At 45.3% G+C, this 17,791-nt stretch overlaps 1 protein-coding gene across 8 annotated transcripts in view; it reads right to left on the reverse strand.

The window, feature by feature from the left end:
- Positions 1-421: 421 nt before the first annotated feature.
- Positions 422-17,791, reverse strand: part of LOC146757038 (receptor-type tyrosine-protein phosphatase T-like) — a 114,821-nt gene continuing 97,451 nt past the window's right edge. For 3 of the 8 annotated variants that reach the window (XM_085523339.1, XM_085523340.1, XM_085523348.1), the window contains 2 exons: positions 12,205-12,241; positions 1,962-2,374 (listed from right to left, as the gene is read on the reverse strand). In XM_085523339.1, coding sequence (XP_085379465.1) covers positions 1,962-2,374; positions 12,205-12,241 — 450 coding nt within the window. Of the gene's footprint in view, positions 1,332-1,961; positions 2,880-4,731; positions 7,752-10,610; positions 11,948-12,204; positions 12,242-17,791 lie in introns of those variants that run through there. The other 5 variants (XM_085523341.1, XM_085523343.1, XM_085523346.1 and 2 more) reach the window with 5 other exon arrangements.

Raw genomic sequence — 17,791 nt, forward strand, 5'->3', positions numbered from 1 at the left:
ATCGGCCAGCACTGAAACAACGTCTGACTGGCAGATGAGCAACAGGCCCATCAGCCCCCGGCCCCATCGGGCATCAATGCTGCCCCCCCCCCTGCCCCCCCACCGCCATCCTTCAGGGGGCGGGAGCGGTCCCCTCAGCTCCGGAGCATCACCCAGCACCCAGACAACTGCTGCCTTGGGGAAGCCTGAGAGGCCCGGCAGCCCCCAGCCCCCTCCTCCCCGGCACCAACTCTGCCCTCTTCCTCCCCTCCAGCATCCATCAGGGGACGCAGAGTGCAGAGGTGGGGAAACAGTCCAAGAGACAGACAACCACTGCCTGGGGGAAGCACAACCAGCCCAGCAGCCCCCCACCTCCCCAGGCACCGTCACCACCCTCCCTCTCCCCTCCACCATCCTTTATTAGGTAGAAGCGCCCCCCCCCCACCGTGTCAGCTTAGGGGCATCAGACACCTGGAAAACCACTGCCAGGGGGAAACAGACCAGGCCCAGCAGCCCCCAGCCCTTCCCCAGCACCACCTCTGCCCTCCTGCTCCTCTCCACCATCCATCAGGAGGTGGGAGCACCCCCAGTGGGTTGGTTTGGGGCACCATCTGACATCCACAGAACCACTGCTGTCATCAACCAGAGTTTTCCAGGCCCCACACTACCAAGAAATTGACAGTAATAGCACAGTTGTCCGTGTACTGTTGTCGTGTCATTACCTGACCCACTACCAGACCTTGCATGTCACTTGGCATTGGCAGACAGCGATCATACGAGTGGGAATGGCTTTAAACTCCAATAGTGGAAATGGAGGTAGATGGGTGGAGGAAATTCCTCCCCCAGAGGCAGTGAGGCCCTGGCCCAGGCTGCCCAGAGGCTGTGGGTGCCCTATGGCCCGTCTCAGGCAGGTTTTGCACATGATGCAAAAGCTCCAGTGCTTCTGCAGGAGGTTTCCCAGACAGCAGGCACCATCCTGCTCTGACTAGCAGGCAGTCATTTGCTTTGCAATTAGAACTAAGCAAGAACTATGAGCACATTTTCTCCCTCCTCCATTTCATTTTGCTTTGTGGGCTGGACTGAGAATCCAAAAGCGAAAATCTTACCTTCATCAGCACAGTCATTCCACATAAACATTCCTGTAGTACAGATGGGCTCTATTGTAGGTAATGATAACCTCCTTACTGAACAAAGATGGCTGTAATCCCACTGTGTATTAAGGATGCCAACTCCTGGACCTACCACTGCGCCTGTACTGAAAAGGAGGCAACGGACTGCCTGTGTCACACCTGTTGCTCGCATTTGCTGGTGATAAGGACTCTTGTATTTGCTGTATCCAACCTCCAGAGCTTCTGCAAAGGATACCAGGGCAGAAACAGGCATCTAAGAAAAGCAGCACTGAATTAAAAACACAAGACAATAACCTGTAGCTGCTAGCTGGACCATTTTAGAAGAGGCCTCAGAGAGCACTTTGTACCTCACAAATAAAGATCATCTTAAAACATCTTAAAGCAATACTTGAGAGAGTGTGAATCACATTCACTTTCTCACACTGACTTTCACCTCCCCAGTTACGCTGTGGATGAATCACTCAGGCACATAAACGTACACCAGTCTGTACGTGGTGAAATGCTGCCTGGGAAACACATGCAGTACCAAAAGTAACAGAGAGCATGGGATAGATTAAGTAGTTCCACTTCAGACAAAAGGGTCTGTTCCCCCCTGATGGGCAAATGAAAGAGCCTTTATTTGAGAAACGGGCTCTATAGGAAAAGATATCAGAAGGAATGAACTCTGGGTGTAGTGCAAGAAAAGAGAAATTCATTTTGTCAACAGCAAAACTGCAGAAACATGGGTACCATGAAAACAGGCCAGGAAGCCTCTCAGGGAAGGAGGTTTCTAGTGGGACGTGGAGTTAAAGGGAAAAGAGGGGGTCACGCACTGTGGCATGGTCATGGTCAAGGACATGGACTGGGTAGCCTTCAACTCTTTTCCCTTCTCTGTCCAGAGAAGGAAAAAGCAAAGCAAACCCCAAGCAAACTCCATGCACTTGATAAGGGAAGTGCTTCACCAAGGCAGCCACAACAGCATCTTCTTACTTCTAGCCCAGGATGTGCTTCTGGAGCTGGCACACTGCCTCTGCTCTGATGTGGGCTCTGGGCCTTTGCCACACTGCGCTCCACCTTCGCGTGTTTTTTGGCAGGCCACAGCTCTGCTTTTTGCTCCTCTTCCTCCACTCCCTTGCGCTTTCTTGCAGCCACCGTCCTGCAGAAGGAGTGGTTGTCAACTGCGGGGGAAGGTCGTCCCCCTGTCCTGGGACCTGCTGTTCCAGGAAGCCCTCCAGCCTGGAGAGCAGCTTTCACATAGATCTTGCCATTTGGCTCAGCACCTCTCCCTGTTAGAACCCAAGAAGGGTTATGGGCTGGCTGGAGGAAGAGCTGGAGTTGATCCAGCGTAGAGACAGAGCTTAGGAGCCCTCTCCCAATGTTCAGAGACACAAGCCAGGGCACAGGAAAGGGCACAGGGCACAGGACTCGGAGAGTTTGGGGACTGAGCCTTAGGAGAGAGTGAAGAAAGCTGAGGCAAGGGAAGCGCTGCTCAGCTGGGGAAGAAGGCCAAGATGGAAAGCAGAAAGCAACGATGAGGGCTTGAGCAAGAAGCCACAAAGGACAGCAGAACCACCTGCAACGCTTCCTCGGAGGTGGCACCAAAGTCAACGGTCAGTATGGTCCGGATTGCAGGCACGGCCGTGTTTCCCTTTTGTGGACAATGGAGAGGAAGGAAGGAAGCTGGAAGGGAAGGGCTTGTGCTGCATTAGAAGAGGGCTTCACCTGTGCAGGACTTGATGTATGGCAAGAGCTGGAGACGCTGCATTCCTTCAGGGTGCTTCAGCTCGATCCCTGTTTCAATGTATTGATTATTAGCTGACCTTATAGCATGTCTTTAGTCATTGTTAGTATCTTACCTACTTAATTTTGTGTTGAAATGTATTTTAGTTGCATTTTGCATCTCTTCATTTCAAATAAAAGCCAACCAAACTTTTTAAAACTGGTGCTGCCTCTTTCAGTAGCTGCTCAAAATGTGCCTGGCTTGGGCTGGCCATCGTAGGGCGATGAAGCGGTCGGCTTCAGGTCCCTCCATGGAAATGCAGCTGCTCTTCCCCAGTTTCCCTGTTGGTGTTCTGCACCTGTGGCCTTTCAGCCCAACTGGAACTGCTAGCAACAGACTGTGAGCATCCCCTTGCTCTGCGAGGGCTGAGAGGAAAGCAAGGGAGAGGAAGCAGGGCGGGAGGAAGAAGGGTGTCCCTGCACTTGGCCTCTTGAGCTTGTCTGTCTTCCCGGCTGGCTCTTTCAGCCTTCTGATGCACCGTGTGTTGCTGTTTGCCCCGGGAAGCCCAGCTGCACGTGTGGAGGAGGACAGGGCAGCTGGAGGGCTGCAGGTGAACACGCCTCGGGCACAGAGCTGAGCCGGGAGCCGGGAGGGCCCTGAGCCGCGCGGCGCTGCTTCAGCTCCAATGGCTTCAAACGCGCGATGGGCAGCGCTGCGTGTTTAGTGCAAGGGTGCTGCGAGGGCAGCTGCTTCATTTCAATATCTTTAAGAAGACTTTTTCTTCTGCGGAACAACATTTATGTTCTGTTTACATCAAAAGGGAAAACAACAACTATAACCAGTTTCTAGCAGTGACTTCCAGCACATTTCCTAGGATAAATTGTTCCTCGTAACTGCAGCCTGGATGCTGGTACAACAAGGTGCAGCACAGGTCACTGCTGTTATTGCTGCGTGTATTTCAGAGGCACCCAGAGACCCCCACTGAGGGCAGGACTCCATTACAGTGCACAAACACGAGTAGGACCATTTCCAGCCCTAAGCTTACATTCTTAATATGGAAGGTAAACGACAGTCAGCAGATCCCAAGAAGGGAATACACCACAGCTCCCTTGACTCCCTGTCTGTGTTAAATCTACTAGACAAGTTACAGCTTTCAGGGACTGATGCACCTAAAAACAGGCAGTGCCAGCATCAGGGATGGATGGACAATTACACTACACTAGGTTTGGTCTTAAAACTGCAACACCAAATAATTACTCCAATGGGTAGAGAGTCACTCTTGAAGCAAAAACTAATCAGAAACAACAACAACAAAAAAACTTCAAAGTAATAATTAACCCAGAAAAATTAAGAAAAAATAATGGGTTAAAAGTCATTAGGAGTTCAAAGGAGCTGCTCAATTAACCAGAGTAATTTCTTTGCAGCGTATAATGGCTCGGCAGTGTGCTGAACCTAGCAGACCTGCAGGCTGATTTCAAAAGACAATTATTCTCCTTTCACAAGCAAACAATATTTCCTATCTTTTCCCCTTCCCTTTCATTTCCCAGCAAGTAACCACAAAACATTCAAAGTAACTTTGCATCTAGAATGTAGATTACATCTACACCTCTGAAACTCAGTCTTCGACAACCAGACACAAGGGCAGGCCTCTAACAACAACACTTCACCTTAGTTATGCCTTTGGTTGTTGCGCTGAAGCAGAAAGGAACACCACCACCGCTCTCACTACACATCACTATGCCAATTACCCACGCCCAGTTACTGAGGTCTGCAAACAGCACAGGATTACTTGCTCTGGCTTCAGAGCACAATGAGATGTTCTCCTTTCTTTAAAAAAAAAAAGCTCTAAAGAAGTGGAAAGAGTGATGAGAGCCAAAAACTTTCAACCGTATTCTAAGTGGAGAGAGCAGCAAAGCAAAGCAGTGCAGGACAACGAGACTGAGCAGAATTTATATGAGAGATTATCAGGCATACAGGTTGAATCAGCAGGAGGATGGGGGTAAACAGCAAGGAATTAAGATTAGTGTTACTAAACTGAATGAGAATTAAAACAGAGCAGTAAGAGAATAATTGATTCTGAAGATTCCAGGTAAATCCACCACAAAGGCTTTTCTTCTCTCCTCCTGTTTTTCTCCCTCTGTCTTTTGAGCAGAAGCACTTTATTTGTGCTAACAGCAGATCTACGGCCCCAGGAATGAGAAAGGTTATTACATTTACTTGAAAGAAGAGCTCAGATAAAGAGCAGCCGCTGCGACGTCTATGAGCGATGTGATGGTTCAGAAGGTGAAAGCACATTTCCATTTTAACTCTCCATTTATGCAGCTATTTAAAAACTGGTTTTCAATTATAATAATAATAATAATAATAATGAAAAAAAGAGCAAATTTTCTCAAAGTCCAAATTTCCGGATTCAACTTAATTTCTGTGTGGTCTCAGGTACGCGGAGCAGGATCAATCTTTTGACTGATGCAGCCAAAGGCATTTCAGTGCAGGATGATGGCATGGATATAGAACAGAGCTCACGCTCTGAATAACAACTAATTAACCTTCTCACCAGCCGCTGCCCATTACTCTGCTCTCCTCATGGTTATCATTAAAACCCCACAGCCGGAGCAGCTGCAGAAATTACAGAAGCAGCAAGCAAAGTCCAGAAGTGTGAATATAACAAAGAGTGAAACCAGGTCACCCCCGAGCCTGGCTGACAAAGGTGGTTTAAGCACCCTGCTGGAATATAGAACCTGTGCTTAAGACCTCACCTGTAAGCTGAGGAGGAAGCTCAATGCTTTACTGTAAAAAGGGATCCACGTGGCCAATGTGTTAGGGAGTCTGTCTGCATGCAGCTCAGCATGGGCTGCATGAGATCCTGGGAAGCTCTCTGCACTTCGCTGAGTTGAAGCAGCACTTTCAGATGTGTCTTGAAGGAAGAGTTTGTCCCCCACCCTCGATTTCTGTTATTCTATTAAGAATACTCTTCAGTTAAGAAACGGTCTGTTCCATGCCTACCTCTCTTGTGCCACTGACATCTCTCATGACTTCTTACACAGCCAGTTCTTGGAAGCAGCTGAGCAGCTCCTGCATTAGTAACCCTGCCTGGTTCTGAGGATATGCTCAAGGAAAAAGCTACATCAGACCCCTGATTGGGGCTCTGGAACACACTACGACCTCCAGCCCCCAGGCTTAGGCTACCAGGCCCTGCTTGCTTCCAGTCTCATCCCACTGCTCTGCACCAAGCTCTTCCCTAACTCAGGGCTGCTTCATTAGCAACCTGGGGTAAGGATCCCCCCAGGACAACTTAAACCCCTCTAACTCAGCCCTGACACCAAACTGAACAGAAATAAGGCTGCTCACTATTTCAATGGGCATCCAAATGCCAGGAAGATTTGATTTGTCTTCCCAGCCGGGAATGTTTTTCAGTAAGAGCAATATAAGCGTGTCTGTTATTAACAATTAATTAGAGTGTTACATGAATGTGTGCTAAAATAACAACTTTTTGACTGCTGAGATTTGTTGAAGGGAAAGGAAAAAAGCGCCTTCACGCTTCTAACTTAAAAATGTGATGCAACCTTCTGAAATAAATAGCACAAAACAGAATAAACCTGTCAAAGGAGTAATATTCCAGTGTATCAAAAGACAAAATGCAATAACAAACAGATTTGAAGTAGGATTAAATCTGTTTAAAAAATACATTACCTGTCTACGAAAGTAGAATATATTTCAGACAAAAACTGAACAGTTTTATATGAATTTGAGGGAACAAAAGCTATTAAAGAAACAGCTTTCACCTGCAACAAAACTCTTCATTCTAAGGACTTTTTCACTCCTAAATTTTCCTGTTTCTTTCGCATATATGATTTCATTGGTCCCCTTTCAGACCAAGACCTGTTTTTGAGGTCTCTGTATTATCCATGCATTCACCTTCAAGGCAGTCCCCCTTTCCAGTGTTAACCCTCTGCTAAAAGCAGGACAATAAAGCATTTGAACTTTAGAGAAACCTCAGCACTCTCTGCCCAGTATCAGCATAATGTTCTTACGTGTGGCTAAATAACTGCTGAGTAAGAGAAGTCTGATCTATTCAATTACATAGTAGAAGAGCTGCATTCCTACAAAAACTTAATGCACTTCAAAACTGAAATCCAACCCCATCTTCCCACCCCTTTGCATTAATCACACCCTGTGATGTCCCAGTATGTCATCCTGTGCGGATCCAATTAAAGCAGTGGAAACTATTTCCACGAGATGCTGTATTTCTCTTCTAGATTGAAATAATCTTCTGGAGTGACGCAGAGGTGCCAGTTTCAGCATTATGCAAGTTTACAACACAAAGGCTTTCATGTTCAAACTGCAAAACACTTGAGAAGCTCTGAGCTCCTCTATTAGTGACCTGCGAAGGAGCTTTGCACCATTTGATTCTGCAAGGTCACCGATTCCTGCAGAACTTTGTGCAAAAAAAGACTTCCAGAATCAAGTCTTCAATTGCCTGTCATCGTATCTTTAACAGCAACACTCAACTGCTTGAGCCAAAGTGTAATCACCAACCCCAGAACAATGCAATGTAAAGTGAAAATACTGCACCATCTCCATGCATGCTCAGGGAGACGTTCAGCCTCTGCAGAGGGCCAGCAAGGAATCCATGGGCTTCTTCACTCATGCTCAGAGGCTCACACGAAGATTCAAGCGCTCCTTAGGTCTCCAGTTGACCCTCTGCTAAGCTGTATATCTTATATCAGTGCAAAGCCGTTGTTATGTGAGAGAAAGTCCCCTTTATGTTGCAGTTTGAACAGCTGTAAAAGCATTTTCCCCACACAAACAAGACATGAAAAGAGAAGTCATGAAGCTGCTCAGACTTCTGGAAGTGGCGGCTGTCTTCCTGGTCCTGAGCTGATAATCACCTGTGCTCAGGAGGCCGGGTGGGTTTCGTGTGGTCACCTGTTGCCTACCCAGCACTGCTAAGAACAAGCAAAACCGTTCCCAGGCAGCATGCACAAAGAAAAAAAAAAAAAAAAGGGAAAAAAAATAAAACTGTACCTCATAATGGTTATTAAAGTTCCATTCTTTCATTTGCAAGAAGTCACATTTTTTGTTTTTAGAAAAGAAGAAATAAATATCAAGAGATAAGGAAGCATTAATGAGCCCTCTGCCTCGGTTTCAATTACACCGTGAAAGTAATTTAATGCACTTTAAGAATACAAGAGGTAATTGCTCTCTCTGGTAAGAGGTTGCAATTTTCTCTAATAAAGTGTCAATATAAATACGTTGCTTTAAAACAAGGAGAACAACCAAGTTATTTCAGAAAGAATGGGACACATTAAAGCAAATGCCATCGTGGAAGCCAAGTGGCAAAATTAATAAACAAACTGGCTGAATGAAAACTGTATGGCAGAGAGCTGATAAACAGAATAATAAGCTTATTTTTAAAGAATGTCTAATGCTAATGATATGCATCCAAGTGACTAATGTTATGGAAGGTGGCATATACTTCAGTAACTTAAGAAGAGAAGCAGCCCATCTGAGGAGAGGGGGGTTATGGCTGGGAATGGTCAGAAATCTGAGAGCAACAAAAGTGGAAATAAATACACACGTAGATACAGGAGGTTAATAATGCTTGCGGATGTGAAACATGCTGGCAAAAGAGGGAATGGCTACACAGATCGGACAAATGCAGATTGCTTTCTGATGGATTGCAAAATGTGACCTCAGCAAATGCTGGTGCCAAGTCCTTGCCACTGGCCTGTGGACATTAGCCAAGTCCCCTACTGGGGTGCCAGAAGGAAGGAAATGTGCTTAGCAGATGCACCTGCCCACGTGGGTATGTATGAGCTCTGCTTTGAAGGCTGCTGTACTGGTGTCATGACCTTATGTTCTGAGATGCTGAAACCCACCACTGGCATTTCAGCCAACAGATGAAGATCAGAGAGGTAAACAGTTGACAGAGGTCTCTCTTGGGACCAAAAGGACCCAGGTAATCTGAGCAGGAGAAATGTGCAGAGCAGAGCAATGCACACAGGGCAGATGAGATGCAACTCCTGAGTGGAGCGAAGCTGAAATGACGAGGGGTTATCTGAAGCCTAATAATGAAGCTGTGGTCTCAGCAACACAAAAGGGGAGGAGAGCAAGCTGAGAAACACCATAACGTTATAACCCTTAATGGGTTATAACACTTTTTAAAGAGTTGTCTGAGTTCACTTTGTTTGTTTTGAGGCAATGGGACATACAAAAGAAATTGCCTCCCAGCCTGCTGAAGCAGTGACAAGTAATTAGAGCTACACAGCTTCTGAGCAGGTGCCTTGCAGCAACACCCAAGATGTGCTATAATCCCCCAGTACCACACTGCCTAACATGTTTTATTGCTTAATTACTCCCACACTCATTTTTACTGCCCTTGTTAATCCAGTACTTTGAAGTGAACACTTGCCTTGTTAAACGTTCCTCAATCTCCTTGCTACTGGCGTAAATCAGAACTCATTTCACTAACATTAACAGAGCTACTGGAGTGGTCATGTATCCAGGAATGGAACAAAATTAGGCCAATAGCCAGAAATGAACTTTTTCTCTGGCATTAGCAGCATGCGTTCATTTTTTTCCATCCATCTGCAAAAATACACTTTCTCTCTGGTACGAGCTGCAGTTCGAGAGCAGTCAATGCTCAGATCAGCCAAGCCAATTTCAGCCTAACTCCAAGACATTCATTTTCCTTGCTTGTTACAGAGGACACCGCTCTGGTATCCCTGCTACAGCTCAGAACATTTAGTTTGGAGGCACACTGCAGACTTGCTCCTTCCATCCTCAGAAAGACAACGATGCAAATAAAGGCAAATACAGGGCAATGCCACTAAAGGTAATCAAACTAATGGGTAGACAGAAGCTGACACAGATGCAACAGGTCAAACAGAACATCCCAACAATGAGTTGTTGGCCACGTCACAACATTATTACAGATTTGTGACTGTCTCTGTCTATTGCCACCCTCAGCAGAGATGGGGAGATGTGAAATCCCTCTTCAGGAGCTTGGATGGATGTAGAGTGGCTGAGCCTTTCTGTCCACAAAGAGTTAATGTAGATTGAATTCAGCCCTATAACATATGGAAATCTTCAACTATGGCAAATCTCCAAACCACAGAACCACTGTTTAGCTTTGGTTCAGCTGCCCATACATCACAGGTGCCAGCAATGGACTGTAAATAGACTGTTAAATGATAAAGACTATGAATTCACTTGTGGTGCTACACTGCTTGTGTGCTGAAGCCAATACTGTATGTTTAAAAAGCCAAAAGTGGCATAAAGTAGCCACAGCTACATTGCAGTGTCCTTGCCAATGGTCAGGCATTGAGAAATACAAAATTGCACATCACAGAGCAAGGACAAGGAAAAAAAAAAAAAAACCAAGGAAAAAAGAATTTCCACATTCCATGTATACAAAACAAGACGTGCCTATAAATCAAAAGCAATATCCATCGAGACAGTAATAAACACTAGTGCTACCATAATTTTTTGCCCTTTCCCATTCACGTCAATCAAGAAAAAGCCTAAAGTGTAAGATGACCAAAAAGCTCTCGGCATCCCCTGGCTTTACCCATCTCTCTGATCTCTCTTATCAACTTAATATTAAGAAGAGGTCACTTTTTAAAAGGAGCAGGCATTCAGAGCATCAGAGTAAAGGCAGCCTGCCGATTCTTCTTGGTGACCCAACAGGTTAACACAAATTAAATCCATTTGCAGAAGGCAGCTCAGGGTCAAACACATGAATCTTTGCAGCAGTACTCAAATCAGGCAGTGCAAACCAAGAGAACACAGAAGAATGGGGCTTTTTGAGCTACGAAGGTGTTTCTATTTGAACAATAATCACAGAGCAAATATACTTCTAGTTGGCACGACATCTAATTTAACATTTTTCTTCTAACACCAAAAATAGGAACCACTGAAGTAGAAGAAACTCTAGGATTCCAAAACTGAATCAACCTAATTTCTCTGAGCTGATGAAGAGACCTCCAGTCATGCTCTGGGAAAACCCAGGGGAGACTCATTTCATCCAAACATCACCCACACCTGCTCTGTATCTTTCTACCACCACAAGGCCAAAGGAAGATGTGGATATCCACGAGGGTCACACCACTACCCATGGGCTAAAAAAACTGCAGGGGAACAGATGGGAGACTGAGACACAGAATGTTTGCAACCCAGAGCAATGAATTAAATGAAGATATTACAGGAACACTTAAATAGGAAACAACGGGAGGATTCAGGGTCCACCAGAGCCACAGATGAAGGAGGGAAGGGGAGAAATGTCTCTTCCTTGGCTGCCAGTGGTGACACAACTCCTTACAGCCCTGCCAACCTGCAGCACCAGCTCTCTGACAGCAGCTGCAGGTAGGAACCCTGTGCAGCACCTGCACCTCACACCCTTAAAGAAAAGCAGCTGTGGGTTTCTGCCCAATTCTTTTCAACTTCAGGATGACTGCACAGGCAGTAATGGAGTTATTCCATGTTACAACAAAGCAGCAAAGCAAGGGCACAGGATGCCTTCCTGAGCGTTAGAAAAGGAGAGTTACCTCCAGCATGGCCCATGGCAATAACCCTACCATTTCCTTACAACCCATTTTGAGACCAGATATGTGTTGAGGAAGACTTTTTACAGCTACTCAGTTTGTGTTACAAGTAAATTGCTTTACTGACACCATTGCTGGCAAAGTATCCCCCCTGGGGTGACTTCGAAGTCCTTAGAAGAGTTGTTAAAAGCAGCTCTAAACTCGAAGTAGTAACCCAGACATTGTCATCATTGGTTCCCCAAGAGCCACATTTTGTGAAGCATCCTGGGGATCAAAGCACTGCATCTTAACATCATGCTAAATCATTTGTATCGGGTTTGCTCAGTGATGATGTTAGGTCTATTCTGAACTTAATGCGATGAAAATAAGAAATATTCACCACTAGTTCTATGCATTATACCATGGAAATGGTGTGATGTAGGAATTGTGCCCCACTGCGTTCAAGGTCAGGTTCTTCAAAACCCATTAAAAGTCAGGTTTGCATGAGATCTCCTTTTACTTATCTCCTCTACGCAGTTACAGAGAGAATGAACTTAGTAGGAAGCTTTTTCAATCACATTCTGCCAATAGCAAGAGCAGTCCTCAGGGCAGGAAAGCTGTTGATAGAACAAGGGAAAGCAGAAAACACAAAGAGAGAGACCCAGTCTTGAAAAACAACAGGGCCTACACATAGAGCGAAGTGGTTCTGGAAACTCTCATTCTATCTTTGATATCTTCCTTAAGAAAACCAAAACTGTTTAAAAAGAAGCTTCTCCCCAAATAGTAACTGCAGTAACTGTAATCTAGTTGTGTCACCACTGCAGCTTTTGTGTTACTGGTGCTGCGCTTTGCAAGGAAAGGAAACCCAACGTACCTTTAGTTGCCAGCCGGACACAGTTGATTTTTGTTTCCTGGAAAAAATCAAGAAAGAAAGAAAGAAAAGAAAAACATCAAGGTGTGTAATTGTCCTATCCGCAATAAATGCATTTCTTACCAAAAGGCAGTAAAACAAATGAGCATTTTTCTTACGCTTCATCTCTGAAAGTACCACCAACTGTTTGAATGGCACCAAACACTCCATACTAATGGGTCTGCAATACAGCTGCTTCCCTGACTGCTGGGAAGTCGCGTGTTTTTCCATACTCAACTTGGGTTACAGGCACCACGTAACTGCCTGATTTACTAATAGAATTTACCAGCTAAATGGCCTGTTCTGTGGTAGGCAGACAAGCTTTGGGTCAAAAGTACATGCAACTGTACATCCAATTTTCACGCACCATTACCGCATATTTTGCAAATTGGGTATTTATTTAAACACATGGCAAACAGACACCTAAGCAGCCATTGGAATATTTCAGCATATTCCAGCCCTCTGATATGTATGTGAAGCAGAACAGCATGTTGTACGGCTACTTCTGCCAAATGAGCCATTCAAACACAACCCTGAGCACCGCAGCTTTTCATTGCAGAGCTGGGATAAAACCCAACACTTTTGTTCAGTGCACCTCGGAGTCCTCAGATCTGTGTAAACAGGAGCTTGGAGCTGAGCAGCAGCGTTGTGTTCTTTGGCTTAGCTAAAGGCTCAGATACAGCAGCACTTCCATCGAAAACAAACCCTGGTATCCCAATGTCTTCCTTCATTCCACAGCCCTTACTGGCAGGGATTGCTTCTGCATGATGCGTGATCATCATCCAAATCTTCTGTGTTCCTCTGCTTAAGAAACTTTGTCAGACAGTAATCTGCTGCAGGGTGTTCTTAGCACTTTATGACTTTACATGCTCTTGTGCATGTCTCAGGTGTAATGAATACTGCATAAATTACTGCGTGTGATAATGCCACATTAATATGGATGCTGCCTGGCTCTGGAAACAACAAATGCACTGCTTAGCAGCCTGCTCCATCCTTAAGCAGTTCAATGGAGGCTGTACAGAAAATGTATTTCATCTGCAACCGACCCTCCTCAGCTGCAGCACTGCCCATGGGAAGGGGAAAACTGCAGACGCCATGCAGGGAAACACAGCACCAGCTCACCCTGCTCCCTTTTCATGCCCTCACTGAACTGTTCCTTATTCCAGTAAACCCGAGGTATCTCGGTGCACAAACTTCTCTCGCCCACAAAGAGCTGCTCTGCACATCTTGTACAACTGCTGGCACCACAAAGCCAACAGAGCTGCAGAGCACTGCTGCACGGCCATCGCTGCCTCCTGTATAATCAGCCTGAATTGCCAGCTATTCTGGAAACCAACAATCTCTATTACTAGCGATGTTATATAAGGCAGGAAAAACACAGTTTTATTTTCAGAGCACAGCCTCAGCGGATAATGTAGGGAGTCAGAAGACATCTGATGCACTTCACAATCTACGCAAAGATGACCTGGAAAATCAGCAATGACGAGTGAAACATAATTGATATCCAGATAGTACTGCTGCAGGCTAAAAGTAGGTGGACACTGGCACACACTGCATGCACTTGTGAGACATTCTCCTGTGCATCTGTTGCTTTCTGCCAGCTCTGAAGTGCAACAAAAGGCTGGAGAAATTAGTGCAGAGAAGAGGTGAGAAAACAAAACCCCAAATCTTGTTAACAATGCTGTAATTGATCTCATTTGAGCATGTGCATATTCCCGCACGTTGCCCTCCCACGGGGTAATTTGAGAAGACAGGATGCAGTGTGTTCTGTTTGCATTTACATCTACTAATTTAGCCCAGACAATTGTAGTTATTAGAAGACAGTGATCAGACACTGCCAAAAGCAAGGGCAATCAGTCACCAGAGGAACAAGACATCTGGACTTCATTTCAAATGGTGCCTTCCGAGGAGAAAAACATAAAAGAAACCTGCACAGCCACCAGGCATCAGCTACTAGGGATGCTGGAGCCTAAAGACAGCAGCTCAGTCCTTACTCCTGATGAGGGCTGATTATTCCTTTGATTTCCATTGACCACCTCATTGATCAACCCACTGCTCCTCTCTTTGATGTCTCACAAAAAAAATGAGACCTCCTTCCAATTACTGTATTTTTCTTTGATTAATGCTGACAATCGTTCGCCTGAACTCCTTTGTCAATACACAGAATACATAGTTCTTCTCTAAACAGTGAAACCATTTGTCCATAATCACATCTGCTTTCTGAAAAAAAACTTCTGGATTCAGATGAGGTGTTTACCAGTGTAAAGATGTTTCTGCTTAACCAACAGCAAAAGAGGAATAAATACCCCACGCGGATGGCTTGAAGGCATTACAAGAAAAATAATGAAACAAAAAACTTAAAATAACCAATTTCCCTAAATTTCAGTCTCCTGGTTGTATCCATGTGCTCTTTCGAGTACTCTGATACAGGAATCCCATTCTATTGTACCACAGAAGCATTCCAAACCCAACCACAGACATGATCAGAGCTCCCACCAGCTGCAGTAAGATGTCTGCTTTGTACTATGGCCACAGGCACACAAATAACCCAGCCTAAGATCCCAGCATCACTGCTGCTTTGTGCTCCGGGCACTGCCAGGCTATGCTATCACAGACTACGTTCAAGCAGTAAGAGAACAATGCAGGGATGCTTTAACCTAGACCCTGGTACAGGACAACTGTTTCATTTCAAGGCTACATCCACACACCAGGAGCCTGTTCTGGTATCACAATGAATTATCCTTCTTTTTAACAGTCTTTCCTTTACAAAGCAAGCAAGCTGATGCCATCCACTCATTATTTAGGCTCCAAAATGGGCATTTCACTGAAGTGCACCGGATGATTATAAGACAGGTTCCTCCTTTGTTTTAGTACTTGGATGGGAACAATTTTCTGCAGAAAGGATCTACGAGGGCAGGAGGACATATGTTTATGTGACAGCTGCATCTTCACAACCTAAAAGGCCAAATGATTTTTTTTCCTTTTATATTAAAATGACAGCTTGCTGTTTACAGACTATGAACAATAAAATAAGCGGAGCTTTTTCATCCATCTGTTTTCACACCCATCTTTTCTTTCTTTTTTCTCTCCCTTTCCTTTACTCTGATTATGACCCTGCATTAGTTAAACAGTGCAGCACCTGTGTACCTGCTGCCCCCAGTCACCAGACAGACCCACCTGGGGACAGGCAGATTTAACTCCTGCTGCTGCAAAGTCAGGTAACCACCAACCTCCCACTTGGCACCAGCCATAGCACTTCATGTCCCAAGCCTGTACTGAGCACACTTGTAGGCAGCTTCATCCCATGGGATAGGAACTGCCCTTCCATCCTCTGAAAATCCTAAGGAACTTTCTGCTGTTGTTCTTCAGTTTTTCCCCATGCGTCTCCTTGTTATTCCACCAAGACCACTTGTTTGCTGTCCTTAAAATGAATGACATGCACAGAGTGTGCAGAGTCTATGGACTCCCCTGTAATTTCTACTGCTTGTACTCCAGGAGGCTCAGCTAAATATAGTATTGACTTTCCTATTATCGGCTATTTTTAGTATCTGTGTTATCTCGAGAAGTGAGCTTTAACAAAGTGGTTCAGGCTTTTATTATTTACAACAGAAAGTGATTTCAAGGATATTTCATTTATTCAGTATCTGTATCTCCCAAACTTGAGGCTGACTAGATGATTTTATTCATACCATGAACAGGAATACCAGTGCTCAGGTTCATGTCTTCTGGCTCAGGAAGGCCAGCCAGACATGGAAACAAGGGCTTACCAAGAGTGAAGTGTATCCACAGCTGCTTTACTGCTGCCCAGGAGCACCAGCACGACAGTAACTAGCAGTAAACATCACTGAACAAAATGGTACAGCTGGAATCACAGAACACTGAGGTCCTCACAGCTGTTTGTTTGCAAAACCAATGCAGGCAGCTTTAGTAGCACACTGGCTTTCATAATAAGGCTTCTGCTGAAGTGAGGTACATCAATGGCTCTTTGTGAGCCATCTCCACGAGGACTAAAGTCACTTTCCTACTGGCAGCTCTGTCCACACCTCCAAAATCTTCCTTAACTATGTGAGCAGACATGTTAGCAACCAGGAATCCAGCCTGAAATCCCCAGATAATAATGAGCTGCCCGACTGTGCATGTAGTACAAGTCATTAGAGAGGAAAAAAATCAATGAGAAACTCTGTAGAGTCCATCATTCCTTCAAAAATAATATTCTCATTGATTCCTGTGCTGCCACTTTTCACAAAGCTGGCCTGAACACATCATTCACCTGTTGGACCACCAGGCTGCTGCAGGAGCAGCTGGCAGCATCCCCCACATCATCTCCAGCTGTGCCACAAAGCCTCCTGCCTCATCTCCCATTTAGAGGAAAAATGGCCAAGGGTTATTGATTGAAACTGTGCCATTACAGCTTTCATTTTAACTCAATGACGTAAAGCACAGCAGCAACAGAAAGGATTTTTAGGAAGCTCTGTTTTCTGAGCTGCTCAGAAGTTCAGACAGCATCCCAGGAGCCAAGGAATTCTCCCCTCCTGAGCGGGTTTGCTGATCACTAACTGGGCACCACCAGCAACGGTGGGCTGGATAAAGAACCTGGGGACAACAAAATCTGCAATATTTAACTCTGATTATTAATTCTGCATAAGGATAATATCACCACCCAGGCCGTACCTTTCAGAAGCACCACAGCGCTGTATTTCAGAGAGGCTTCTACACACCGAGAAAGCATCATGCTCTGCCAGCAGCCATCTGTAGCAGGTGGCACCAGGACAACCAGCAAATGTCACTTATCTACCTGGCTGGGACGGCAGGCATGAAGCTCCTGCCAGAGCACAGCAAAGCCAGTTGTCTGCTCTTCCCTCTGTGTCAGTTCTTGCACTAGCTGTCCCTACCAGATGATCAGTAACTAATTGTGTTTCTCAACTGGCCGGTTATAAAACCTGGAGCTTTTGTTTTCTTTTTATATCTTCCCCACCTCCCCTGTTAAACTTTGACACCTTTCAGTTCAGCATCTGGCTTTCAACTATCCCTAGGAGGAAAATCCACACAGTTCGGAAGCATGAACAGAATGTTGTGTTCATACCCTTGTCTGGAAGCAGTACCAGGCTGACCAAGCTTCACACAACAGCCCACAGAACTCATCAAGATAGCCAGAGCTATCTTACTCCAGCTGTCAAAAAACAAGAGCCACACTGCACAAGAGAAGGCAGCAAAGCTCGAGATCTGATTTTGAAGCAATTTGCTGCGCTTGTTTTGCATCCAGCTGTTAATTATGTCCCTTTCAATGCAACAATCGCGGCTAATGGCTACAGAGCCGACAAGAACACCAAATGAGCACAACCCTCCACATACAGAGGAGATGTAAAATAACAATGCAGAATTCCTCTACCATCACTACCTCCTCCTAATCAAGCTTTTTGACCAAACACAGAATGTTTCCTCAAATTAAGCTCCCCCTGGAGCCCTCCGTTTCTAAAGAAGACGTTATGGTTCACTGCACGAAGGCTTCTCATCGCAAGTTCCAGGTGTGCAAACGAAGTTTCATTGTTCC

Source organism: Coturnix japonica, chromosome 24 (assembly GCF_054131305.1).
Source record: "Coturnix japonica strain WE chromosome 24, WE-NBRP24, whole genome shotgun sequence".
Lineage (NCBI taxonomy): Eukaryota > Metazoa > Chordata > Aves > Galliformes > Phasianidae > Coturnix > Coturnix japonica.